Source organism: Ranitomeya imitator, chromosome 6 (genome assembly GCF_032444005.1).
Source record: "Ranitomeya imitator isolate aRanImi1 chromosome 6, aRanImi1.pri, whole genome shotgun sequence".
Lineage (NCBI taxonomy): Eukaryota > Metazoa > Chordata > Amphibia > Anura > Dendrobatidae > Ranitomeya > Ranitomeya imitator.
Window position 1 is genome coordinate 574,266,260 of NC_091287.1, and position 27,103 is coordinate 574,293,362.

General features: G+C 47.8%; 1 protein-coding gene across 1 annotated transcript in view; it reads left to right on the forward strand.

Moving 5' to 3' along the window:
• LOC138643520 (kinesin-like protein KIFC3) overlaps positions 1–27,103 on the forward strand; it is a gene marked incomplete at its 5' end in the record, with an annotated part of 110,477 nt that overhangs the window by 25,814 nt on the left and 57,560 nt on the right. The window contains one exon of the mRNA XM_069732419.1: positions 2,856–3,003. Within this exon, the coding sequence (XP_069588520.1) occupies positions 2,856–3,003 (148 nt within the window). The remainder of the gene's footprint in view (positions 1–2,855; positions 3,004–27,103) is intronic.

The following is a 27,103-nucleotide window of genomic DNA, read 5'->3' on the forward strand; positions in this document are numbered from 1 at the left end:
ATTTTGTATCATCTTGTATATCTTTAATAAAATCATATAAGAATAATAAGAACAATCAAAAGAAATGCCCTAAACCTGTGTAAATGGCTGTCTCTTATGGAGGGGAAGCGAGCAGAACTGCAGCAATCTGTACCTTCCGGGACTCACACTGGTCATAGATCGCCATTGGCTTTCATTACCAGCCACGCTCACATACTTCCCCTACGGTCACTCATGACCGTGATCGTTAGTGATGTGGCTCAGTCTCTACATAATTCTGGGATCCCCAACTTCCCTGATATCTTCACCCCTGGAGGTCCCAGGTGAGAGATATTAATGCCATATTTCCTACAACAATTGTGTCTTTCCGTAGATGAGGAACATGGCATAGATATTGTCATCCATCTGTCCGATATTAGAGGTGCTGCCGGGACCGCCCAGTGATGTAAGATAATGCATTATGTTCTCCACTGCATGACGACACCAAAAACACGTCTTATATCTGTCATACCTATGCCATGCATAAAACGCCCAATATTCATAGTGGAGCCTGCACTCCAGCAGTCTGCAGGCTCTTCTGGTCACAGAAGACATTGGGAGATTGGCCTCACTGTCAGTTGTGCCTGATCTGCATGCAATGCAATCCATTTTAGTTACCTGTTCACAGCAGGATCCTCGTCATAATGGTCATGTAGAGGTTAATAAAGTGTTAGTCTTGCTGCAGTATTCACTATGATACCTATGAGATGGCTTTATAGACTGCAATTACATCTATGACAATCCCATCATCTGCACCTCCCCCTCCGTACATCCTATCATCTGCACCTCCCCCTCCGTACATCCCATCATCTGCACCTCCCCCTCCATACATCCCATCATCTGCACCTCCCCCTCCGTATATCCCATCATCTGCACCTCCCCCTCCATACATCCCATCATCTGCACCTCACCCTCCATACATCCCATCATGTGCACCTCCCCCTCCGTACATCCCATCATCTGCACCTCACCCTCCGTACATCCCATCATCTGCACCTCCCCCTCCGTACATCCCATCATCTGCACCTCCCCCTCCGTACATCCCATCATCTGCACCTCACCCTCCGTATATCCCATCATCTGCACCTCCCCCTCCATACATCCCATCATCTGCACCTCACCCTCCATACATCCCATCATGTGCACCTCCCCCTCCGTACATCCCATCATCTGCACCTCACCCTCCATACATCCCATCATGTGCACCTCCCCCTCCGTACATCCCATCATCTGCACCTCACCCTCCGTACATCCCATCATCTGCACCTCCCCCTCCGTACATCCCATCATCTGCACCTCACCCTCCATACATCCCATCATGTGCACCTCCCCCTCCGTACATCCCATCATCTGCACCTCCCCCTCCGTACATCCCATCATCTACACCTCACCCTCCGTACATCCCATCATCTGCACCTCCCCCTCCGTACATCCCATCATCTGCACCTCACCCTCCGTACATCCCATCATCTGCACCTCACCCTCCGTACATCCCATCATCTGCACCTCATCCTCCGTACATCCCATCATCTGCACCTCACCCTCCGTACATCCCATCATCTGCATCTCCCCCTCCGTACATCCCATCATCTGCACCTCCCCCTCCGTACATCCCATCATCTGCACCTCCCCCTCCGTACATCCCATCATCTGCACCTCACCCTCCGTACATCCCATCATCTGCATCTCCCCCTCCGTACATCCCATCATCTGCACCTCACCCTCCGTACATCCCATCATCTGCACCTCACCCTCCGTACATCCCATCATCTGCACCTCCCCCTCCGTACATCCCATCATCTGCACCTCCCCCTCCGTACATCCCATCATCTGCACCTCCCCCTCCGTACATCCCATCATCTGCACCTCCCCCTCCGTACATCCCATCATCTACACCTCACCCTCCGTACATCCCCTCATCTGCACCTCCCCCTCCGTACATCCCCTCATCTGCACCTCCCCTTCCGTACATCCCATCATCTGCACCTTCCCCTACATCCCATCATCTGCACCTCCCCCTCCGTACATCCCATCATCTGCACCTCCCCCTCCGTACATTCCATCATCTGCGTCTCCCCCTCCGTACATCCCATCATCTGCACCTCCCCCTCTGTACATCCCATCATCTGCACCTTCCCCTCCGTACATCCCATCATCTGCACCTCCCCCTCCGTACATCCCCTCATCTGCACCTCCCCTTCCGTACATCCCATCATCTGCACCTTCCCCTACATCCCATCATCTGCACCTCCCCCTCCGTACATCCCATCATCTGCACCTCCCCCTCTGTACATCCCATCATCTGCACCTTCCCCTCCGTACATCCCATCATCTGCATCCTGACTAATCCTCCCCTGTGCTGCACATAAACTGCACCTCAGTTTACCTTCCCCTAACAGAGGCATCATCTGTCTGTGCAAGAAGGGGAGGAGGTGAGCTGTGACATCTCCCATTGACTACTGTGGTAGAGCGTAGTGAGCATGCCCTGTGCAGGAAGGAGAGGAGGTGAGCTGTGACATCTCCCATTGACTACTGTGGTAGAGCGTAGTGAGCATGCCCTGTGCAGGAAGGAGAGGAGGTGAGCTGTGACATCTCCCATTGACTACTGTGGTAGAGCGTAGTGAGCATGCCCTGTGCAGGAATGGGAGGAGGTGAGCTGTGCCCATCTTCAGTTGTAAGTGGTGGGTCCTGTGTAGATTCTTGGAATACATAGTCCTACTCTCCACAAGTCTGGTGCAGTCACTCTGGTTTCTGGGCGGTGACGGTCCTGGTGGTCCTCGCTGCTTTAGAGAACGGCTCACCAGTCACGTGTCGCCATCTTCTTGCTCTGTCTCCAGATTTTGGCTTACGAGTCTCAGATTGGCAAACTGAAGGATGAGCTGATGCAGGAGGTCCACCAGCTGGAGGCTCAGAAGGAGGAGGCCATGAAGGAAGCCTCTGAGTGTTCGGAGCAGCACATGGAGCAGCTGAGGCAGCAGCTCGTGGGTGAGTCCTGCAGATTAATCCAGTGTTACCAGTACAGCCACGATAATGGGGCACAACTGGGACCGTCAGCTGATCCTGAGATAATCCCCTGCTCTGTGCTGCATGGGAGGAAGCTCATCCGGGGCCTCCTGATTCAGCGAGCTCTCCAGAGCAGTAACATCCATGGTGGGGAAACCTGTCTGCACTTTGTATATATATGTATACACTTATGTCCAGTATTATTTGGCCAGTGAGGCAAGATTTGGCATTTTAGCAGTTTTCCAAACGTGTTCAGGATCCAGTTCTCTAATCAATCTGGGTATAAAACACTGCTCCTCTTCCTCCTCCTCTTCTTCCTCCTCCTCCTCCCATCACTGTGTTCATCCTCTCCGTGGGTGGCACCATAATAACACCCCGGCAGCAGGCGCGCTGTCTGGGTGTTATGTTTGACTCCGATCTCTCCTTCACCTCCCATATACAATCTCTTGCCCGCTCGTGCCGCTTACACCTAAAGAACATCTCTAGAATCCGCCCTTTTCTCACCATGGAGACAGCTAAAACCCTCACGGTCGCCCTGATCCACTCCCGCCTGGACTACTGTAACACTCTATTAATTGGCCTCCCCCTTACTCGACTTTCCCCTCTCCAGTCCATCCTTAATGCAGCAGCCAGGGTCGTCCATCTGACTAATCGTTACTCGGACGTGTCCGCTCTTCGCCAGTCGTTACACTGGCTGCACATTCATTACAGGATACAATTCAAAGTACTTGTTCTCCCCCACAAAGCTCTCCACAGTGCGGCACCCCCTTACATCTCCTCCCTCATTTCTGTCTATCGGCCTAACAGACCACTGCGCTCTGCAAATGACTTTCGGCTAACCTCTGCACTAATCCGTACCTCCCACTCCCGACTCCAAGACTTCTCCCGTGCTGCGCCAATCCTCTGGAATGCTCTACCCCAAGATATTAGGACCATCCATAATTTGCATAGTTTTAGGCGCTCGCTCAAAACACATTTGTTCAGAGCGGCCTATCACGTTCACTAATCAAAGTTATGTTATGTTTGTGTGTGTGTGTAGCCCATTCACTATCCCCATCTATTCCCCAACCCCGGAAGATGGCCGGACCCTCATTGTAAATACATCATTGTAAATACACACCTGTACTTTGCATCTCCCCCTCCTCATTGTAGATTGTAAGCTCTCACGAGCAGGGGCGGCTTATTTCGCCTTAATTATTGTATTGTTAACATTGTTACTTATGACTGTTGTGTTTGAAACTGTTAAACTGTAAAGCGCTGTGGAATATGTTGGCGCTATATAAATAAAGATTATTATTATCCTCTTAATATATTGCAGTCATCACAGTATACCGCGCTGTGCTCTCACAATTGCTCATTTTCCCTTCTACCCAGATAATTCTTCTCCTTTCTCTGCTCTATGTAGAAACAGTGTCTTGTCCCTGCATTTATCATTCCTCTTTTCACCTCCTGATCCAGCTGCTGCTCCACCTCCCTGCCAGGGTCATGAGTTATGCAGGAAGAATTGACCTCCTGTATCTACATAGAGCTTAAGGTACCGTCACACATAACGATTTCGTTAACGATATCGTTGCTTTTTGTGACGTAACAACGATATCGTTACCAAAATCGTTATGTGTGACAGCGACCAACGATCAGGCCCCTGCTGGGAGATCGTTGGTCGCTGGGAATGATCAGGACTTTATTTTGGTCGCTGATCACCCGCTGACATCGCTGAATCGGCGTGTGTGACGCCGATTCAGCGATGTCGTCACTGGTAACCAGGGTAAACATCGGGTTACTAAGCACAGGGCCGCACTTAGTAACCCGATGTTTACCCTGGTTACCAGTGTAAATGTAAAAAAAATAACACTACATACTTACATTCCGGTGTCTGGTCACATCCCCCGGCGTCAGCTTTCCGCACTGACTGTGAGCGGCGCGCCAGCCAGCCGTAAAGCAGAGCACAGCGGTGACGTCACCGCTCTGCTTTACGGCCGGCCGGCGCGCCGCTCACAGTCAGTGCAGGAAAGCAGAATGCCGGGGGACGTGACCAGACACCGGAATGTAAGTATGTAGTGTTTTTTTTTTTTTACATTTACACTGGTAACCAGGGTAAACATCGGGTTACTAAGCGCGGCCCTGCACTTAGTTACCCGATGTTTACCCTGGTTACCAGGGGACTTCGGGATCGTTGGTATATACAGAACTCCTGTGTATAATGTCACTGGTGATCCCTGTATTACCTGTACACTGACACTATATACTGTACAGAGCTCCTGTGTGTAATGTCACTGGTGGTCACTGTATTACCTGTACACAGACACTATATACAGAGCTCCTGTGTATAATGTCACCGGTGATCACCATATTACCTGTACACAGACACTATATACAGAGCTCCTGTGTATAATGTCACTGGTGATCCCTCTATTACCTGTACACTGACACTATATACAGAGCTCCTGTGTATAATGTCACTGGTGATCCCTGTATTACCTGTACACAGACACTATATACAGAACTCCTGTGTATAATGTCACTGGTGAGCCCTGTATTACCTGTACACTGACACTATATGCAGAGCTCCTGTGTATAATGTCACTGGTGATCCCTGTATTACCTGTACACTGACACTATATACAGAGCTCCTGTGTATAATGTCACTGGTGATCCCTGTATTACCTGTACACTGTGTACTATATCCAGAGTTCCTGTGACTCTGTAAGAATCTGGCTGCACTCGGATGTCACCCGAGTGCAGTCCTATTAGAGCGTGTAGATTCAAACAGTGAAAAACGGAGAGTGGACCCACTGGACCGTGATGACGAACCCATCTCGGACGAGCTGACCAGGTGGCCCGCCCCCTATACAGGGAGAGTTAGGGGCAGGCCCGTGAGGGACTATCACCACGGAAGCTGGAGGGTCGACTGAGATCAGATGGGTACACAGCAGGCACAAAGGGAAAGAGGGAACAGAACGGAACTACTGAGACGAGGGAGAAGATGGGAACGCTACGGAGGCACGGAGGCTGGCAGGACAATATGGAGACACTGAGGCTGACGGGAGCAAGGAAAGGATATTGGAGCCGGGCAGGTACCGCAGCGGAAAAGGAACTGAAGGAACAAGGCAGGAACACAGGAAACAGGCAGGCACAGCAGAGGGAAAGGAACTGAAGGAACAAGGCAGGAACACAGGAAACAGGCAGGCACAGCAGAGGGAAAGGAACTGAAGGAACAAGGCATGAACACAGGAAACAGGCAGACACTCCAGAGGGAAAGGAACTGAAGGAACAAGGCAGGAACACAGGAAACAGGCAGGCACAGCAGAGGGCGGAGGAGACCCAAGATCAGAGAGCTAGGAACGCACAGAGACCACAGGCGACCAGAAGCACTTGTAAACACAAATGAACATCAGGCACAGAGGAGCAGCAGGAAGCAGTTTACATTGCAGCGTGGGAGCTACTTCCGGGTTACAGTCCTCCAGGATGACGGAGAGGACAGGAAAGAGCGCCAACAGAGGAATCAGATGTGCGCACGCGCAGAGCTGAATGCGACGCGCGCGCGCACCCGGCGAGCTGCAGTGGGGAGAGGTGGCGGCAGCAACGGCATGACAGTACCCCCGTCTTTACGCCCCTCCTTTTTAAGACTAGAAAGAGACCGGGACAAAATACGAGGAGCCCGAATGTTCTCTAGGGGCTCCCAGGACCTCTCCTCAGGACCAAAACCCTTCCAGTCAACCAAAAACAGAGCTCTCCCTCTAAGTTTTTTCATGGCTCATCCTCGGAAACAGGCGGAGGAGAACAAAGGTTAGAAGAAAAACTGATTAAAAACTACAGGTTTAAGGGGAGACACATGAAAAGAATTAGAAATACGCAGAGAGGCAGGCAACTTAAGTTTGTAAGAAACGTCATTAATACGAGACAAAACTTCGAATGGACCGATATAGCGAGGACCGAGCTTATGTGAAGGGATTTTGAGACGGATAAATTTAGAAGAAACCCAAACCTTGTCCCCAGGATGGAATATAGGAGAATCGCAACGTCTTTTGTCTGCATGTCTCTTCATCCTAACTTGAGCCAACTCAAGGGCGGACTTGGTCTCCTGCCAGACCCTGGAGAACTCTCTAGACAGAAGATCAGCTGCTGGTACAGTAGAGACAGGAGGAACCGGAAGAGGAAGACCAGGATGTTGACCGTAGACGATAAAAAAATGGAGATTTGTTAGTGGCTTCGCTGGGATGGTTATTGTAAGATAACTCTGCCCATGGCAGTAAGTCAGACCAATCATTCTGATGAGAATTGGAAAAATGACGGAGATAAGTTACCAAGGTCTGATTAGTACGTTCCACCTGGCCATTGGACTGTGGATGGTAGGCCGAAGAAAAATCAAGCGAAATGTTCATAGATTTGCAGAGGGATCTCCAGAAGCGGGCGGTAAATTGAACACCTCGGTCAGAAACAATATGTAAAGGAAGACCATGAAGTCGAAAAATATGGTGAACAAAAATCTTTGCCAATTCGGGAGCAGAAGGTAAACCTGGAAGAGCGATGAAACGAGCCATCTTGGAGAAACGGTCCATGACCACGAAGACGACGGTGGAACCAGAAGAGTGAGGCAGATCAGTGATGAAATCCATAGATAAATGTTGCCACTAGGGTTGAGCGAAACGGGTCGTTCATTTTCAAAAGTCGCCGACTTTTGGCAAAGTCGGGTTTCATGAAACCCGATCCGACCCCTGTGCGTGGTCGGCCATGCGGTACGCGACTTTCGCGCCAAAGTCGCGTTTCAATGACGCGAAAAGCGCCATTTCTCAGCCAATGAAGGTAAACGCAGAGTGTGGGCAGCGTGATGACATAGGTCCTGGTCCCCACCATCTTAGAGAAGGGCATTGCAGTGATTGGCTTGCTGTCTGCGGCGTCACAGGGGCTATAAAGGGGAGTTCCCGCCGACCGCCATGTTACTGCTGCTGATCTGAGCTTAGGGAGAGGTTGCTGCCGCTTCGTCAGAAGCAGGGATAGCGTTAGGCAGGGTCCATTAACCCCCAAACCGCTTGTGCTGTAGCGATTTCCACAGCCCAACACCACCTTCGGTGTGCAGGGACAGTGGAAGCTACATTTTTTTTTTTTTTCTCAGCGCTGTAGCTCATTGGGCTGCCCTAGAAGGCTCCCTGATAGCTGCATTGCTGTGTGTACGCCGCTGTGCAAACCAACTGCTTTTTTCAAAGCACAAATCCTCTTGTTCCTTCCTTTCTGCACAGCTATCTTTTTTGTTTGTACACACTTTTTATTTAATTTGTGCATCAGTCCACTCCTTATTGCTGCCTGCCATACCTGGCTGAGATTACTGCAGGGAGATAGTAATTGAAGGACACTCCCTGTTTTTTTTTTTTTTGTGTGGGAGATTAAGATTGGCATTTCTGCTAGATTGCCATCTCTGTCTGTGTCATCTCACACTCAGTGGGCCATAGAAAGCCTATTTATTTTTTTGCTTTATTTGGGTTCTAAATTCTACCTGAAAAAATCAATAAATCAATCAGTGGGAGATTAATATTGCCCTTTCTGCTTGTGTGCCAGTCTTGACTCCTGGGTGTGCCATCTCTCTCTCTCTCTCAAATTGTGGGCCATAGAAAGCCTAATTTTTTTTTTGCTTGATTTGGGTTCCAAAATCTACCTGAAAAAATCACTACATCAATCAGTGGGAGAAAAATATTTGCCTCTGGGCTTGTGTGCCACTCCTGAGCGTGCCATCTCTCACTCAGTGGGCCATAGAAAGCCTTTTTTTGTTTTTTTATTTGGTTTCTAAATTCTTCCTGAAAAAATCATTTTTTTTTATTTTGTTTCTAAAGTCTCCCTGAAAAAAAAATAAAATAAAAAATAAAACAGTGGGAGATTAATATTTACATTTGCGCTTCAGTGACAGTCCTGCGTGTGTGGCATCTCTGTGATTTGGTGCCACAGAAAACAGAGTGTGTAACATTGTGCCTGATTTTCCTTGTGGTCTCACCAACCTGTAAAGGGATATTGAAATCATACTGAAGTTATAGGTCACCGTGTAAGTTGTTTGACAGCAACAAATAAAGTTACTTTGGTTATGTTTTTAAAACAATGAGGAAGTCTGGTGGAAGAGGTCGTGGCCGTGGGCGTTCATTGTCAGCTGGTAATGATGATCGTGGTAGTGGAGCATCAGCTGGTCGTGGGAAAAAAAATATTGCACCTAAGTCTGGAGCTGTGGAGCCAGGTTCGTCGTCTGGCTACACAAGGCCTCGAACGCTCTCTTTTCTGGGAGTAGGAAAACCGCTTTTAAAGCCAGAGCAGCAACAGCAACTTTTGGCTTACCTTGCTGACTCAGCCCCTAGCTCTTTTGCCTCCTCTCGTGAAACTGGTAAATGTCAAAGCAGCGCGTCGCTTGTGGATGTTCACGGTCAGGGACAAGTCGCTTCCTTGTCCTCTTCAGCAAAAACAACAACAGCGAAGAATGCAGCAGGCGACACAACGGGTTACTCCATGGAGCTCTTTACACATACCGTCCCTGGCTTAGAAAGTGAAGCAGTTAACAGTCCATGCCCATTACAAGTTGAATCTGACATGGAGTGCACTGATGCACAGCCACAGCCAGACTACTATGCTGGTCCTTTGACTCAAGCCACAACATTGCCCTCGCAGGGTACTGATCCAGAATCAGACCCTGATGAGACTATGTTGCCCCATCACGAACGCTATACCACCGACTTACACGGTGACACAGACGAAGTTGCACACGAGCTAGAAGAGGTTATAGATGACCCAGTTGTTGACCCCGATTGGCAGCCATTGGGGGAACAGGGTGCAGGCGGCAGCAGTTCTGAAGCGGAGGAGGAGGGGCCGCAGCAGGCATCAACATCGCAACAGGTTCCATCTGCCGGGCCCGTATCTGGCCCAAAACGCGTGTCAAAGCCAAAACCTGTTGGAGGACAGCATGGCCATCCGGTTAAAGCTCAGTCTGCAATGCCTGAAAAGGTATCCGATGCTAGGAAGAGTGCAGTCTGGCATTTTTTTAAACAACATCCAATTGATCAGCGCAAAGTCATCTGTCAAAAATGTTCAACTAGCTTAAGCAGAGGTCAGAATCTGAAAAGTCTCAATACAAGTTGCATGCATAGACATTTAACCACCATGCATTTGCAAGCCTGGACTAACTACCAAACGTCCCTTAAGGTTGTAGCACCCTCGGCCAATGAAGGTAGTCAGCAACGCAACATCCCTTCCGGCAGTGTAGGGCCACCATTTTCCGCACCACCTGCAGTATCTGTGCAGGTTTCTTTGCCAGCCAAAAGCAGTCAGGGTCAGGGAATCACCAGTTTTGTAGGAGGAAATATTGCATCTAGGGCACCGGTGGCAACAATACCATCTCCCACCGTCTCTCAGTCTGCCATGTCCACCGGCACCCCCGCTAGTTCCACGATCTCCAGCTCTCCAGTCCAGCTCACCCTACATGAGACTATGGTTAGAAAAAGGAGGTACTTAGCCTCGCATCCGCGTACACAGGGTTTGAACGCCCACATAGCTAGACTAATCTCGTTAGAGATGATGCCCTACCGGTTAGCTGAAAGCGAAGCTTTCAAAGCCCTGATGGAGTACGCTGAACCACGCTACGAGCTACCCAGTCGACACTTTTTTTCCAGAAAAGCCATCCCAGCCCTCCACCAGCATGTTAAAGAGCGCATCGTCCATGCACTCAGGCAATCTGTGAGCACAAAGGTGCACCTGACAACAGATGCATGGACCAGTAGGCATGGACAGGGACGTTACGTGTCCATCACGGCACACTGGGTGAATGTTGTGGATGCAGGGTCCACAGGGAACAGCAAGTTTGGGACAGTTCTGCCTAGCCCACGGTCTAGGAAACAGTTGGCTGTAGGTGTTCGCACCCCCTCCTCCTCCTCCTCGTCCTCCTGCAGAAGCGAGAGCTCGTCCACAGACCGCAGTCGCACAACCACTCCATCCGCAGCTGCCACTGTTGCACACCAGGTCTCCCATTATGGGGCAGCTACTGGCAAACGTCAGCAGGCTGTATTGGCTATGAAGTGTTTGGGCGACAACAGACACACCGCTGAAGTTCTGTCCGAGTTCTTGCAACAAGAAACGCAGTCGTGGCTGGGCACTGTAGATCTTGAGGCAGGCAAGGTAGTGAGTGATAACGGAAGGAATTTCATGGCTGCCATCTCCCTTTCCCAACTGAAACACATTCCTTGCCTGGCTCACACCTTAAACCTGGTGGTGCAGTGCTTCCTGAAAAGTTATCCGGGGTTATCCGACCTGCTCCTCAAAGTGCGTGGACTTTGCTCACATATCCGCCGTTCGCCCGTACACTCCAGCCGTATGCAGACCTATCAGCGTTCTTTGAACCTTCCCCAGCATCGCCTAATCATAGACGTTGCAACAAAGTGGAACTCAACACTGCACATGCTTCAGAGACTGTGTGAACAGAGGCGGGCTGTTATGTTTTTGTGGGAGGATACACATACACGGGCAGGCAGTAGGATGGCAGACATGGAGTTGTCAGGTGTGCAGTGGTCGAAGATTCAAGACATGTGCCAAGTCCTTCAGTGTTTTGAGGAATGCACACGGCTGGTTAGTGCAGACAACGCCATAATAAGCATGAGCATCCCCCTAATGCGTCTGCTGATGCAAAGTTTGACGCACATAAAGGATCAGGCGTCTGCAGCTGAGGAAGAGGAAAGCCTTGATGACAGTCAGCCATTGTCTGGCCAGGGCAGTGTACAGGACGAGGTAGCGGGCGAAGAGGAGGTGGAGGACGAGGAGGATGATGGGGATGATTATATTTTTAATGAGGAAGCTTTTCCGGGGCCAGTGGAAATTGGTGGCGTGGCAAGGCCGGGTTCTAGTTTTTGGAGGGACACAAGTGACGTGGATTTGCCTGAAACTGCCCCTCAACCAATCACAACCGCAGATTTGAGAACTGGAACTTTGGCCCACATGGCGGATTATGCCTTACGTATCCTCAAAAGGGACACACGCATAACAAAAATGATGAACGATGACGATTACTGGTTGGCCTGCCTCCTTGATCCTCGCTATAAAGGCAAATTGCAAAATATAATGCCACATGAGAACTTGGAACTAATATTAGCAACCAAACAATCAACTCTTGTTGACCGTTTGCTTCTGGCATTCCCTGCACACAGCGCCCGTGATCGTTCTCACACGAGCTGCAGGGGCCAGCAGACCAGAGGAGTTAGAGGGGCAGAAATCAGAAGTGGCGTTGGCCAGAGGGGTTTTCTGACCAGGTTGTGGAGTGATTTCGCAATGATCGCAGACAGGACAGGTACTGCAGCATCAATTCAAAGTGACAGGAGACAACATTTGTCCAGTATGGTTACTAACTATTTTTCATCCCTTATCGATGTTCTCCCTCAACCGTCATTCCCATTTGATTACTGGGCATCAAAATTAGACACCTGGCCTGAATTGGCAGAATATGCATTGCAGGAGCTTGCTTGCCCGGCAGCTAGTGTCCTATCAGAAAGAGTATTCAGTGCTGCAGGTTCAATTCTAACAGAAAAAAGGACTCGTCTGGCTACCCAAAATGTAGATGATCTAACCTTCATTAAAATGAACCACAACTGGATTTTGAATTCTTTTGCCCCACCTTGCCCGGCAGACACCTAGCTTTCCTACGAAAAGCTCTTGCCTGTGGACTACTGTGAATTACTTTTCGAATGTCTAATTTGCTGCAGCTGATTGTCCAGCATACTGTCATGCAGCTGCAGTGCAGTACAGCGCAACCTCCACCAGGGGGAGCCTGGTAGTGAAGCCAGACTGCACACACAGAGCAACTGAACAGACGCCACCTAGTGGCGAGAGCAAGGTCAGGAAAACCAAGTCAGAGCACAACAGTACAAACGGATTCAGACAGAACGGATAGTCAGGATATAGCAAGGGATCAATAAACCAGGACGGGCAAAATACGGTACCAAAGGGATAAACTGAAACAGAGTCAAAGAGCCAAGCCAAGATATCATAACCAGGGAGTCAAGCAGATAAACAGACAGACAAAGAGACACTGGGAAAGGGCAGGCGGGGGGATAACAGACACAGGACAAGTCAGGGTTCAGTAGGACAAACCAAGGGCTTCCAGAGTCAGGTTCACACGCCAAAGACAGAGCTATAGCTGACACCACCCTCAGGATACCTGGGAGCTAAATAGCAAACCCGAGTCCAGAATGAGGCAGATCAAAGTTAACCCTTGACATGATCCACCCAGAGAAAAGGCAGACAGAACTAAACTCCGGAACGGATCATGACACATATGACATGTTTACACCTCCCTAAATGGGCTAACTCCCCCCACGGGGCCGTGGTATCGCCACTTGGCGCAAGCACCCGTGAGAGTGCTGTTTGTCTGAAGAGGTGGGTGTGCCTGCTTTTGGTCGACGGCACTGCCACTGGGTCCCTCATAGTACAATAAAGTGTCTCTGGCGGTGGTGGTGCGCACCCAACGTCAGACACACTGTTGTAACATGAGGGGCCCTGGGCCTGTACCGCCGGCCACAAGAGAGTTCACCCAACCCCAGGTCAAACATTGCTCTGCCACTTCCACAGTTATGTCTCACACTTCCACCAATGTTTAGTCTATGCGCTGACATCCTTCCATTCCTGCCACTGACAATACCATTGTGTTGACATGTATGATGGTACTTAACATAGTCAGGGGCAGTGTCCTCTATTTACCACAGTAAATACTTTGCGCTAAATTAGTAGGTCTGAAACTACGCAGAGGATCCCACCCCTGAACCTAATGATTGCACCCTTTAGTGTTTTCGTTTTGTTTTAATGCGAGACATTCACATTTATTTATTGTTTTGGACTACTAACTGGCAGACACTCATTACAATCGGCCTCCGCTGACCAGACCACTGCTGCCCGTGTACCCCTGGAACCAATTTTAAATTGCCTACAGCCAGCCCAATTTATTATGTTAGGCCTTCGAAGCCTGTCTGCGGTCCCTCCTTCCACTAGGCCTCCACTGACCATTCTACTGCTGCCCGTGTACCCCTGGAACCAATTTTAAATTGCCTACAGCCCAATTTTTGTATGTTAGGCCTTTGAAGCCTGTCTGCGGTCCCTCCTTCCACTAGGCCTCCACTGACCATTCTACTGCTGCCCGTGTACCCCTGGAACCAATTTTAAATTGCCTACAGCCAGCCCAATTTTTTTTATGCTAGGCCTTCGAAGCCTGTCTGCGGTCCCTCCTTCCACTAGGCCTCCACTGACCATTCTACTGCTGCCCGTGTACCCCTGGAACCAATTTTAAATTGCCAACAGCCCTATTCTGTTATGTTAGGCCTTCGAAGCCTGTCTGTGGTCCCTCCTTCCACAAGGCCTCCACTGACCATTCTACTGCTGCCCGTGTACCCCTGGAACCAATTTTAAATTGCCAACAGCCCTATTTTGTTATGTTAGGCCTTCGAAGCCTGTCTGCGGTCCCTTCTTTCTACTACTACTACACTGACCAGACCATTGCTGCCCGTGTACCCCTGGAACCTATTTTTTATTGCATAGAGCATCCTTTTTTTAATAGTAGGCGTACAAAGTCTGTCTGCGGTCCACTATTGAAATTGTCCTCCACTGCCCAGAGCAATGCTGCCTGTGTACCCCTGTAACCTTTTTTAAGCTGCAGTGAGCCACAATTTTTGGTTTAAGGCCTACTACCTGTGTCTGTCTGCGCCACTCAATTCATCTGTGTTCCTTTGAAAAAAGCAGAGCGTCAATAGTCTTGTTTTCAGCCTCTAGGAATTTTAAAACTGCATTGGGGGTACAACTTTGGTAGGGCCTACTAACGGTGTCTGCCGCCCCAAGGTGTGCCCCAGGTTTCGTCCACATTGCTTCGGTCTTCCGACTCTCGTTTAGTAGTTGTAGAAAACTACACTGCATTAGGCCTACAAATTGGGTATGGGGTGTAGAGACGGTGTGTTTCATTCCAAGGTGTTCTCCAGGTTGCCTTTCCTGAGCTTCTATCTTCAGGCTCTCGTTTAGTAGTTGTTGGAAACTACACTGCATTAGGCCTACAAAATGGGTATGGGGTGTAGAGAGATGGTGTGTTCCACTCCAAGGTGTTCCCCAGGTTTCCTCGCCATTGCTTCGATCTTAATGCTCTTGTTTAGTAGTTGTTGGAAACTACGCTGCATTAGGCCTACAAATTGGGTATGGGGTGTAGAGTGATGGTGTGTTACACTCCAAGGTGTTCCCCAGGTTTCCTCTCCATTGCTTCGATCTTCTGGCTCTCGTTTAGTAGTTGTTGGAAACTACACTGCATTAGGCCTACAAATTGGGTATGGGGTGTAGAGAGATGGTGTGTTCCACTCCAAAGTGTTCTCCAGGTTGCCTTTCCTGAGCTTCTATCTTCAGGCTCTCGTTTAGTAGTTGTTGGAAACTACACTGCATTAGGCCTACAAAATAGGTGTGGGGTGTAGAGAGATGGTGTGTTCCACTCCAAGGTGTTCCCCAGGTTTCCTCGCCATTGCTTCGATATAATGCTCTCGTTTAGTAGTTGTTGGAAACTACACTGCATTAGGCCTACAAATTGGGTATGGGGTGTAGAGAGATGGTGTGTTCCACTCCAAGGTGTTCTCCAGGTTGCCTTTCCTGAGCTTCTATCTTCAGGCTCTCGTTTAGTAGTTGTTGGAAACTACACTGCATTAGGCCTACAAAATGGGTATGGGGTGTAGAGAGATGGTGTCTTCCACTCCAAGGTGTTCCCCAGGTTTCCTCGCCATTGCTTCCATCTTAATGCTCTCGTTTAGTAGTTGTTGGAAACTACGCTGCATTAGGCCTACAAATTGGGTATGGGGTGTAGAGAGATGGTGTGTTCCACTCCAAGGTGTTCTCCAGGTTGCCTTTCCTGAGCTTCTATCTTCAGGCTCTCGTTTAGTAGTTGTTGGAAACTACGCTGCATTAGGCCTACAAAATGGGTATGGGGTGTAGAGAGATGGTGTCTTCCACTCCAAGGTGTTCCCCAGGTTTCCTCGCCATTGCTTCCATCTTAGTGCTCTCGTTTAGTAGTTGTTGGAAACTACGCTGCATTAGGCCTACAAATTGAGTATGGGGTGTAGAGAGATGGTGTGTTCCACTCCAAGGTGTTCCCCAGGTTTCCTCGCCATTGCTTCGATCTTAATGCTCTCGTTTAGTAGTTGTTGGAAACTACGCTGCATTAGGCCTACAAATTGGGTATGGGGTGTAGAGAGATGGTGTGTTCCACTCCAAGGTGTTCCCCAGGTTTCCTCGCCATTGCTTCGATCTTAATGCTCTCGTTTAGTAGTTGTTGGAAACTACGCTGCATTAGGCCTACAAATTGGGTATGGGGTGTAGAGAGATGGTGTGTTACACTCCAAGGTGTTCCCCAGGTTTCCTCTCCATTGCTTCGATCTTCTGGCTCTCGTTTAGTAGTTGTTGGAAACTACGCTGCATTAGGCCTACAAATTGGGTATGGGGTGTAGAGAGATGGTGTGTTCCACTCCAAGGTGTTCTCCAGGTTGCCTTTCCTGAGCTTCTATCTTCAGGCTCTCGTTTAGTAGTTGTTGGAAACTACACTGCATTAGGCCTACAAAATGGGTATGGGGTGTAGAGAGATGGTGTGTTCCACTCCAAGGTGTTCCCCAGGTTTCCTCGCCATTGCTTCGATCTTAATGCTCTCGTTTAGTAGTTGTTGGAAACTACGCTGCATTAGGCCTACAAATTGGTGTAGAGAGATGGTGTGTTCCACTCCAAGGTGTTCCCCAGGTTTCGTCGCCATTGCTTCGATCTTAATGCTCTCGTTTAGTAGTTGTTGGAAACTACACTGCATTAGGCCTACAAATTGGGTATGGGGTGTAGAGACGGTGTGTTCCACTCCAAGGTGTTCTCCAGGTTGCCTTTCCTGAGCTTCTATCTTCAGGCTCTTGTTTAGTAGTTGATGGAAACTACACTGCATTAGGCCTACAAAATGGGTATGGGGTGTAGAGAGATGATGTGTTCCACTCCAAGGTGTTCCCCAGGTTTCCTCGCCATTGCTTCGATCTTAATGCTCTCATTTAGTAATTGTTGGAAACTACGCTGCATTAGGCCTACAAATTGGGTATGGGGTGTAGAGAGATGGTGTGTTACACTCCAAGGTGTTCCCCAGGTTTCCTCTCCATTGCTTCGATCTTCTGGCTCTCGTTTAGTAGTTGTTGGAAACTACACTGCATTAGGCCTACAAATTGGGTATGGGGTGTAGAGTGATGGTGTGTTACACTCCAAGGTGTTCCCCAGGTTTCCTCTCCATTGCTTCGATCTTCTGGCTCTCGTTTAGTAGTTGTTGGAAACTACACTGCATTAGGCCTACAAAATGGGTGTGGGGTGTAGAGAGATGGTGTGTTCCACTCCAAGGTGTTCCCCAGGTTTCCTCGCCATTGCTTCGATATAATGCTCTCGTTTAGTAGTTGTTGGAAACTACGCTGCATTAGGCCTACAAATTGGGTATGGGGTGTAGAGAGATGGTGTGTTCCACTCCAAGGTGTTCTCCAGGTTGCCTTTCCTGAGCTTCTATCTTCAGGCTCTCGTTTAGTAGTTGTTGGAAACTACACTGCATTAGGCCTGCAAAATGAGTATGGGGTGTAGAGAGATGGTGTCTTCCACTCCAAGGTGTTCCCCAGGTTTCCTCGCCATTGCTTCCACCTTAATGCTCTCGTTTAGTAGTTGTTGGAAACTACGCTGCATTAGGCCTACAAATTGGGTATGGGGTGTAGAGAGATGGTGTGTTCCACTCCAAGGTGTTCTCCAGGTTGCCTTTCCTGAGCTTCTATCTTCAGGCTCTCGTTTAGTAGTTGTTGGAAACTACGCTGCATTAGGCCTACAAATTGGGTATGGGGTGTAGAGAGATGGTGTGTTCCACTCCAAGGTGTTCCCCAGGTTTCCTCGCCATTGCTTCGATCTTAATGCTCTCGTTTAGTAGTTGTTGGAAACTACGCTGCATTAGGCCTACAAATTGGGTATGGGGTGTAGAGAGATGGTGTGTTCCACTCCAAGGTGTTCCCCAGGTTTCCTCGCCAATGCTTCGATCATCATGCTCTCGTTTAGTAGTTGTTGGAAACTACGCTGCATTAGGCCTACAAATTGGGTATGGGGTGTAGAGAGATGGTGTGTTCCACTCCAAGGTGTTCCCCAGGTTTCCTCGCCATTGCTTCGATCTTAATGCTCTCGTTTAGTAGTTGTTGGAAACTACGCTGCATTAGGCCTACAAATTGGGTATGGGGTGTAGAGAGATGGTGTGTTACACTCCAAGGTGTTCCCCAGGTTTCCTCTCCATTGCTTCGATCTTCTGGCTCTCGTTTAGTAGTTGTTGGAAACTACGCTGCATTAGGCCTACAAATTGGGTATGGGGTGTAGAGAGATGGTGTGTTCCACTCCAAGGTGTTCTCCAGGTTGCCTTTCCTGAGCTTCTATCTTCAGGCTCTCGTTTAGTAGTTGTTGGAAACTACACTGCATTAGGCCTACAAAATGGGTATGGGGTGTAGAGAGATGGTGTGTTCCACTCCAAGGTGTTCCCCAGGTTTCCTCGCCATTGCTTCCATCTTAATGCTCTCGTTTAGTAGTTGTTGGAAACTACGCTGCATTAGGCCTACAAATTGGGTATGGGGTGTAGAGAGATGGTGTGTTCCACTCCAAGGTGTTCCCCAGGTTTCCTCGCCATTGCTTCGATCTTAATGCTCTCGTTTAGTAGTTGTTGGAAACTACACTGCATTAGGCCTACAAATTGTGTATGGGGTGTAGAGACGGTGTGTTCCACTCCAAGGTGTTCTCCAGGTTGCCTTTCCTGAGCTTCTATCTTCAGGCTCTTGTTAAATAGTGGTTAAATGGAACAACTGCATTTGGCGTACTAGTTGGTTTGGGGCCTACTAACAGTGTCTGCCACTCCTTGCTGTTCTCCTCCACTGAACAAAGCTGTGCCGCCTGTTTACTACGGTTGCCAATTTTGAACTGCATTTCGACTACTTACTGATTTGGGCCTACTCTCTGTGTCAGCCTCTCATTCCAGTTGTCCTCCACTGCAATGCCCCCTGGTTAGTCCTGTGTTACCAATTTTGAACTGCATTTAGCCCACTTTATTCTTTGGGCCTATATCTGTGTTTCCTCCTCATCCTGCCCATTGCCCAGCCAGTGATAGATGAGTCTGCTGGTACATTGACCCATAACGCAAAATTCCCCGTGCACGCTACACAGCAAGATTGTGACCCTGCTGAAAGTCAGGTTGCTCTTCCCGCATACCATACCACCTTACACGGGGACAAAGAGGAAGGTGCAGATGAAAGTGCAGGTTCCTTCATCAGGTGAGGGGAGGAATACTAGTTGGCGACGTCACTGGCACAGAGCCTCTCATAGTACGCAAAAGTGTTGCTGCCGGTGGGAGGCGCCCCCGCCGTGCAAACACACCGCTGTACTTTGAGGGGCCCTGTGCCAGTGCCAATGCCAACGAGTGGGCCCCCCCTGCTTGCTCAGGATCTCAGCACTTGCAAAGTTTAAATACTTACCTCTCCCTGCTCCACTGCCGTGACGTGTTCCAGATTTCCTGGGCCCACTAATTACTTGAACCAGCCCTACCCCCCACAACTTTAGCCAAATGACCCCCAATTTCAAATGCCTTCCAATTATTATAAGGTAAATTACGATTGACAAGCTTCTGTAACAAGAATGGATGTTTTTGCCATTAAAATGGGCACTCTAGGTGTTTTCCTGGCCTCCACTCACTGCCGACTATGCTCCCCCATTGACTTGCATTGGGTTTCGTGTTTCGGGCGATACCCGACTTTTCGCGATAATCAGCCGATTCCACTCGACTCGACTTCTAAGATAGTCGGGTTTCGCGAAACACGGCTCGACTCTAAAAAGGTCAAGGTCGCTCAACCCTAGTTGCCACGGAGTGGAAGGTACTGGCAAAGGATGTAAAAGCCCGGAAGGTAACATAGTAACATAGTAACATAGTTAGTAAGGCCGAAAAAAGACATTTGTCCATCCAGTTCAGCCTATATTCCATCATAATAAATACCCAGATCTACGTCCTTCTACAGAACCTAATAATTGTATGATACAATATTGTTCTGCTCCAGGAAGACATCCAGGCCTCTCTTGAACCCCTCGACTGAGTTCGCCATCACCACCTCCTCAGGCAAGCAATTCCAGATTCTCACTGCCCTAACAGTAAAGAATCCTCTTCTATGTTGGTGGAAAAACCTTCTTTCCTCCAGACGCAAAGAATGCCCCCTTGTGCCCGTCACCTTCCTTGGTATAAACAGATCCTCAGCGAGATATTTGTATTGTCCCCTTATATACTTATACATGGTTATTAGATCGCCCCTCAGTCGTCTTTTTTCTAGACTAAATAATCCTAATTTCGCTAATCTATCTGGGTATTGTAGTTCTCCCATCCCCTTTATTAATTTTGTTGCCCTCCTTTGTACTCTCTCTAGTTCCATTATATCCTTCCTGAGCACCGGTGCCCAAAACTGGACACAGTACTCCATGTGCGGTCTAACTAGGGATTTGTACAGAGGCAGTATAATGCTCTCATCATGTGTATCCAGACCTCTTTTAATGCACCCCATGATCCTGTTTGCCTTGGCAGCTGCTGCCTGGCACTGGCTGCTCCAGGTAAGTTTATCATTAACTAGGATCCCCAAGTCCTTCTCCCTGTCAGATTTACCCAGTGGTTTCCCGTTCAGTGTGTAATGGTGATATTGATTCCCTCTTCCCATGTGTATAACCTTACATTTATCATTGTTAAACCTCATCTGCCACCTTTCAGCCCAAGTTTCCAACTTATCCAGATCCATCTGTAGCAGAATACTATCTTCTCTTGTATTAACTGCTTTACATAGTTTTGTATCATCTGCAAATATCGATATTTTACTGTGTAAACCTTCTACCAGATCATTAATGAATATGTTGAAGAGAACAGGTCCCAATACTGACCCCTGCGGTACCCCACTGGTCACAGCGACCCAGTTAGAGACTATACCATTTATAACCACCCTCTGCTTTCTATCACTAAGCCAGTTACTAACCCATTTACACACATTTTCCCCCAGACCAAGCATTCTCATTTTGTGTACCAACCTCTTGTGCGGCACGGTATCAAACGCTTTGGAAAAATCGAGATATACCACGTCCAATGACTCACCGTGGTCCAGCCTATAGCTTACCTCTTCATAAAAACTGATTAGATTGGTTTGACAGGAGCGATTTCTCATAAACCCATGCTGATATGGAGTTAAACAGTTATTCTCATTGAGATAATCCAGAATAACATCCCTCAGAAACCCTTCAAATATTTTACCAACAATAGAGGTTAGACTTACTGGCCTATAATTTCCAGGTTCACTTTTAGAGCCCTTTTTGAATATTGGCACCACATTTGCTATGCGCCAGTCCTGCGGAACAGACCCTGTCGCTATAGAGTCACTAAAAATAAGAAATAATGGTTTATCTATTACATTACTTAGTTCTCTTAGTACTCGTGGGTGTATGCCATCCGGACCCCGAGATTTATCTATTTTAATCTTATTTAGCCGGTTTCGCACCTCTTCTTGGGTTAGATTGGTGACCCTTAATATAGGGTTTTCATTGTTTCTTGGGATTTCACCTAGCATTTCATTTTCCACCGTGAATACCGTGGAGAAGAAGGTGTTTAATATGTTAGCTTTTTCCTCGTCATCTACAACCATTCTTTCCTCACTATTTTTTAAGGGGCCTACATTTTCAGTTTTTATTCTTTTACTATTGATATAGTTGAAGAACAGTTTGGGATTAGTTTTACTCTCCTTAGCAATGTGCTTCTCTGTTTCCTTTTTGGCAGCTTTAATTAGTTTTTTAGATAAAGTATTTTTCTCCCTATAGTTTTTTAGAGCTTCAATGGTGCCATCCTGCTTTAGTAGTGCAAATGCTTTCTTTTTACTGTTAATTGCCTGTCTTACTTCTTTGTTTAGCCACATTGGGTTTTTCCTATTTCTAGTCCTTTTATTCCCACAAGGTATAAACCGCTTACACTGCCTATTTAGGATGTTCTTAAACATTTCCCATTTATTATCTGTATTCTTATTTCTGAGGATATTGTCCCAGTCTACCAGATTAAGGGCATCTCTAAGCTGGTCAAACTTTGCCTTCCTAAAGTTCAGTATTTTTGTGACTCCCTGACAAGTCCCCCTAGTGAAAGACAGGTGAAACTGCACAATATTGTGGTCGCTATTTCCTAAATGCCCAACCACCTGCAGATTTGTTATTCTGTCAGGTCTATTAGATAGTATTAGGTCTAAAAGTGCTGCTCCTCTGGTTGGATTCTGCACCAATTGTGAAAGATAATTTTTCTTGGTTATTAGCAGAAACCTGTTGCCTTTATGGGTTTCACAGGTTTCTGTTTCCCAGTTAATATCCGGGTAGTTAAAGTCCCCCATAACCAGGACCTCATTATGGGTTGCAGCTTCATCTATCTGCTTTAGAAGTAGACTTTCCATGCTTTCTGTTATATTTGGGGGTTTGTAACAGACCCCAATGAGAATTTTGTTACCATTTTTCCCTCCATGAATTTCAACCCATATGGACTCGACATCCTCATTCCCTTCGCTAATATCCTCCCTTAAAGTGGACTTTAGACAAGACTTTACATAGAGACAAACCCCTCCTCCTCTCCGATTTTTACGATCCTTTCTAAACAGACTGTAACCCTGTAAGTTAACTGCCCAGTCATAGCTTTCATCTAACCATGTCTCGGTTATTCCCACTATGTCAAAGTTACCTGTAGATATTTCTGCTTCTAGTTCTTCCATCTTGTTTGTCAGGCTTCTGGCGTTTGCGAGCATGCAGTTTAGAGGATTTTGTTTTGTTCCAATCTCCTCACTGTGAATTGTTTTAGAAATGTTCTTACCTCCCTTCTGAGTATGTATTCCTGGGTCGTCTTTGTTCGAGTCTAATGTTTTTCTTCCAAAGTTTTGTCGCCTCTTGTCCTTCCTGTGCCAAGAATAAGATTCCCAGGTAGTTGCCTGGGAATCTTATTCTTGGCACAGGAAGGACAAGAGGCGACAAAACTTTGGACATCCTTAGACAACGTTGGCCACCAGTAAAAACGAGAGATCAAACGAAAGGTTTTTTTGAAACCAACATGTCCAGCCAGTTTGGAGGCGTGACCCCAAAGTAAGACACGTCTCCTGTTCCCTTCAGCGACAAAGGTCTTACCCGGAGGCAACGAAGTGAGAGAGACTGGAGCAACTGTGATGACTCTGGCAGGATCGATGATGTGCGCAGGCTCCTCTTCCAAATCCACCACCTGGAATGACCTAGACAGAGCGTCGGCTTTGGAGTTTTTATTTCCTGGCAAGAAACGAAGTTCGAAGTCAAACCTGGCGAAAAACAAGGCCCACCTGGCCTGCCGAGGATTAAGTCTTTGCGCAGAACGAATATACGCCAGATTCTTGTGATCAGTGTAGATTATAAAACGATGTAAAGCCCCCTCTAAGAGGTACCACCACTCCTCTAATGCCAACCTGATTGCCAAAAGTTCTTTATCACCGATGGAATAATTTTTTTCTGAGGAGGAGAAGATCTTTGAGAAAAAACCACAGGGCACAAGACGACCAGAAGAGGATTTCTGCGAGAGCACAGCTCCAGCTCCAATTGCAGAAGCATCTACAGTGGGGCAAAAAAGTATTTAGTCAGTCAGCAATAGTGCAAGTTCCACCACTTAAAAAGATGAGAGGCGTCTGTAATTTACATCATAGGTAGACCTCAACTATGGGAGACAAACTGAGAAAAAAAAATCCAGAAAATCACATTGTCTGTTTTTTATCATTCTTTTTGCATATTATGGTGGAAAATAAGTATTTGGTCAGAAACAAACAATCAAGATTTCTGGCTCTCACAGACCTGTAACTTCTTCTTTAAGAGTCTCCTCTTTCCTCCACTCATTACCTGTAGTAATGGCACCTGTTTAAACTTGTTATCAGTATAAAAAGACACCTGTGCACACCCTCAAACAGTCTGACTCCAAACTCCACTATGGTGAAGACCAAAGAGCTGTCAAAGGACACCAGAAACAAAATTGTAGCCCTGCACCAGGCTGGGAAGACTGAATCTGCAAGAGCCAACCAGCTTGGAGTGAAGAAATCAACAGTGGGAGCAATAATTAGAAAATGGAAGACATACAAGACCACTGATAATCTCCCTCGATCTGGGGCTCCACGCAAAATCCCACCCCGTGGGGTCAGAATGATCACAAGAACGGTGAGCAAAAATCCCAGAACCACGCGGGGGGACCTAGTGAATTAACTGCAGAGAGCTGGGACCAATGTAACAAGGCCTACCATAAGTAACACACTACGCCACCATGGACTCAGATCCTGCAGTGCCAGACGTGTCCCACTGCTTAAGCCAGTACATGTCCGGGCCCGTCTGAAGTTTGCTAGAGAGCATTTGGATGATCCAGAGGAGTTTTGGGAGAATGTCCTATGGTCTGATGAAACCAAACTGGAACTGTTTGGTAGAAACACAACTTGTCGTGTTTGGAGGAAAAAGAATACTGAGTTGCATCCATCAAACACCATACCTACTGTAAAGCATGGTGGTGGAAACATCATGCTTTGGGGCTGTTTCTCTGCAAAGGGGCCAGGACGACTGATCCGGGTACATGAAAGAATGAATGGGGCCATGTATCGTGGGATTTTGAGTGCAAACCTCCTTCCATCAGCAAGGGCATTGAAGATGAAACGTGGCTGGGTCTTTCAACATGAGAATGATCCAAAGCACACCGCCAGGGAAACGAAGGAGTGGCTTCGTAAGAAGCATTTCAAGGTCCTGGAGTGGCCTAGCCAGTCTCCAGATCTCAACCCTATAGAAAACCTTTGGAGGGAGTTGAAAGTCCGTGTTGCCAAGCGAAAAGCCAAAAGCATCACTGCTCTAGAGGAGATCTGCATGGAGGAATGGGCCAACATACCAACAACAGTGTGTGGCAACCTTGTGAAGACTTACAGAAAACGTTTGACCTCTGTCATTGCCAACAAAGGATATATTACAAAGTATTGAGATGAAATTTTGTTTCTGACCAAATACTTATTTTCCACCATAATATGCAAATAAAATGTTAAAAAAACAGACAATGTGATTTTCTGGATTTTTTTTTCTCAGTTTGTCTCCCATAGTTGAGGTCTACCTATGATGTAAATTACAGACGCCTCTCATCTTTTTAAGTGGTGGAACTTGCACTATTGCTGACTGACTAAATACTTTTTTGCCCCACTGTACTTCAAGGATGAAGGGTTTATTGGCCACTGGACGATGAAGAATAGGAGCAGAGGCAAAGGCTTGCTTGATGGACCGGAAAGCCTCTTCGGCCTCAGACGACCACAGATGAGGATTGGCACCCTTCCGAATCATGGAGGAGATTGGAGCTGAAAGAGAGGAAAAGTGAGGGATAAACTGCCGATAGTAGTTAGCAAATCCAAGAAATCGCTGAATTGCTTTCACTCCAAGAGGACCTGGCCAGTTGAGCACGGCAGAAACTTTTCCCAGATCCATACACAAACCAGCGTCGGAAATGATGAAACCCAAGAAGGGTAGAGATGACTGTTCGAAGACACATTTTTCCAGTTTTGCGTACAGCCGATACTCTCTCAAACGCTGAAGTACTTGCCGTACATCTCTTCTGTGAGTAGACAGATCTGGAGAGAACACAAGGATATCGTCCAAGTACACTACAACACAGGTGTAAAGTAGATCCCGAAAAACATCATTTACGAACTCCTGGAAGACTGCGGGTGCATTGCATAAACCGAATGGCATAACCAAATATTCATAATGACCATCTCTGGTATTAAACGCAGTCTTCCACTCGTCACCGGAATGGATACGGATCAAATTATAAGCTCCTCTGAGATCCAATTTGGTAAAGATTCGTGCTCCACGTAGACGATCAAAGAGTTCTGGTATGAGAGGAAGTGGGTACTTGTTTTTGATCGTGATGGTGTTGAGACCCCGGTAGTCTATACATGGGCAAAGAGAACCGTCCTTCTTTTTAACGAAGAAGAACCCAGCTCCTGCAGGTGAGGAAGACTTTCAAATGAAGCCTCTGGCCAGATTCTCTTGAATATATTCGGACATAGCTTGAGTCTCGGTAGGAGACAATGGGTAAATACGACCCTTAGGTGGAGTAGAACAAGGAACAAGGTCTATCGGGCAGTCATAAGAGCGGTGCGGCGGCAAAATCTCCGCTTCCTTCTTGTTAAAGACGTCCGAGAAAGCGCAATAGGCTGGAGGAATTCCCACGGATTCCGAAGCAGACCGAGAGGAGGACGCAGGCTTGACGGGAAGCAGGCACCTGTTCAGACAAGACTGTTCCCACGGTAGAACATCTCCAGTACGCCAGTCTAGCGTGGGTTCGTGATCTCTCAACCAAGGAAGACCCAACAGGAAAGAATGAGACAAAGAAGGTAAAACATAAAAGGCCAGTTTCTCACGATGAAGAGCTCCAATCTGAAGTTCGACTTCCTCCGTAACCAAGTTGACGGTCTCCCGCAAAGGCTGACCATCGACGGAAGCTATTTGTCTAGGAGTCTCCAAGGGTCTAACAGGTATCCCAAGCCTGTTAACAACCTCGAGCTGAACAAAGTTCCCAGCCGCTCCTGAATCAACATAAGCCTCCAGAGAAAAGTGACGGGAACCTAAATGTAGAATAACAGACAAAACCAGAGGCGGAGAGGAATCATAACCACCTAGGAAGGCCTCTCTTACCTGTCCTAGGCGGAGGCGTTTCCCGGCTTCTGAGGACAGGCGCGTAAGAGATGAGAGGCACTGCCGCAGTAAAAACAAAGACCTTGTGCGAGTCTCTCCTTGCGGCGTTGCTCAGAAGACTTAAGGCGATCGACCTGCATGGGTTCAGGAGAAGATGAAGAAGCCACCGGGGCTGCTTGAGAAAAAGAAGTCCCTCGAGCAACAGTGGTCTGGCGAAGAGGTCTCTTCTCTCTGACAAGCTCGGGAGTGCGCTCCTGAAAGCGCAGATCAATGCGTATGGCCAAGGAGATAAGATCATCCAAAGAGGTGGGAGTGT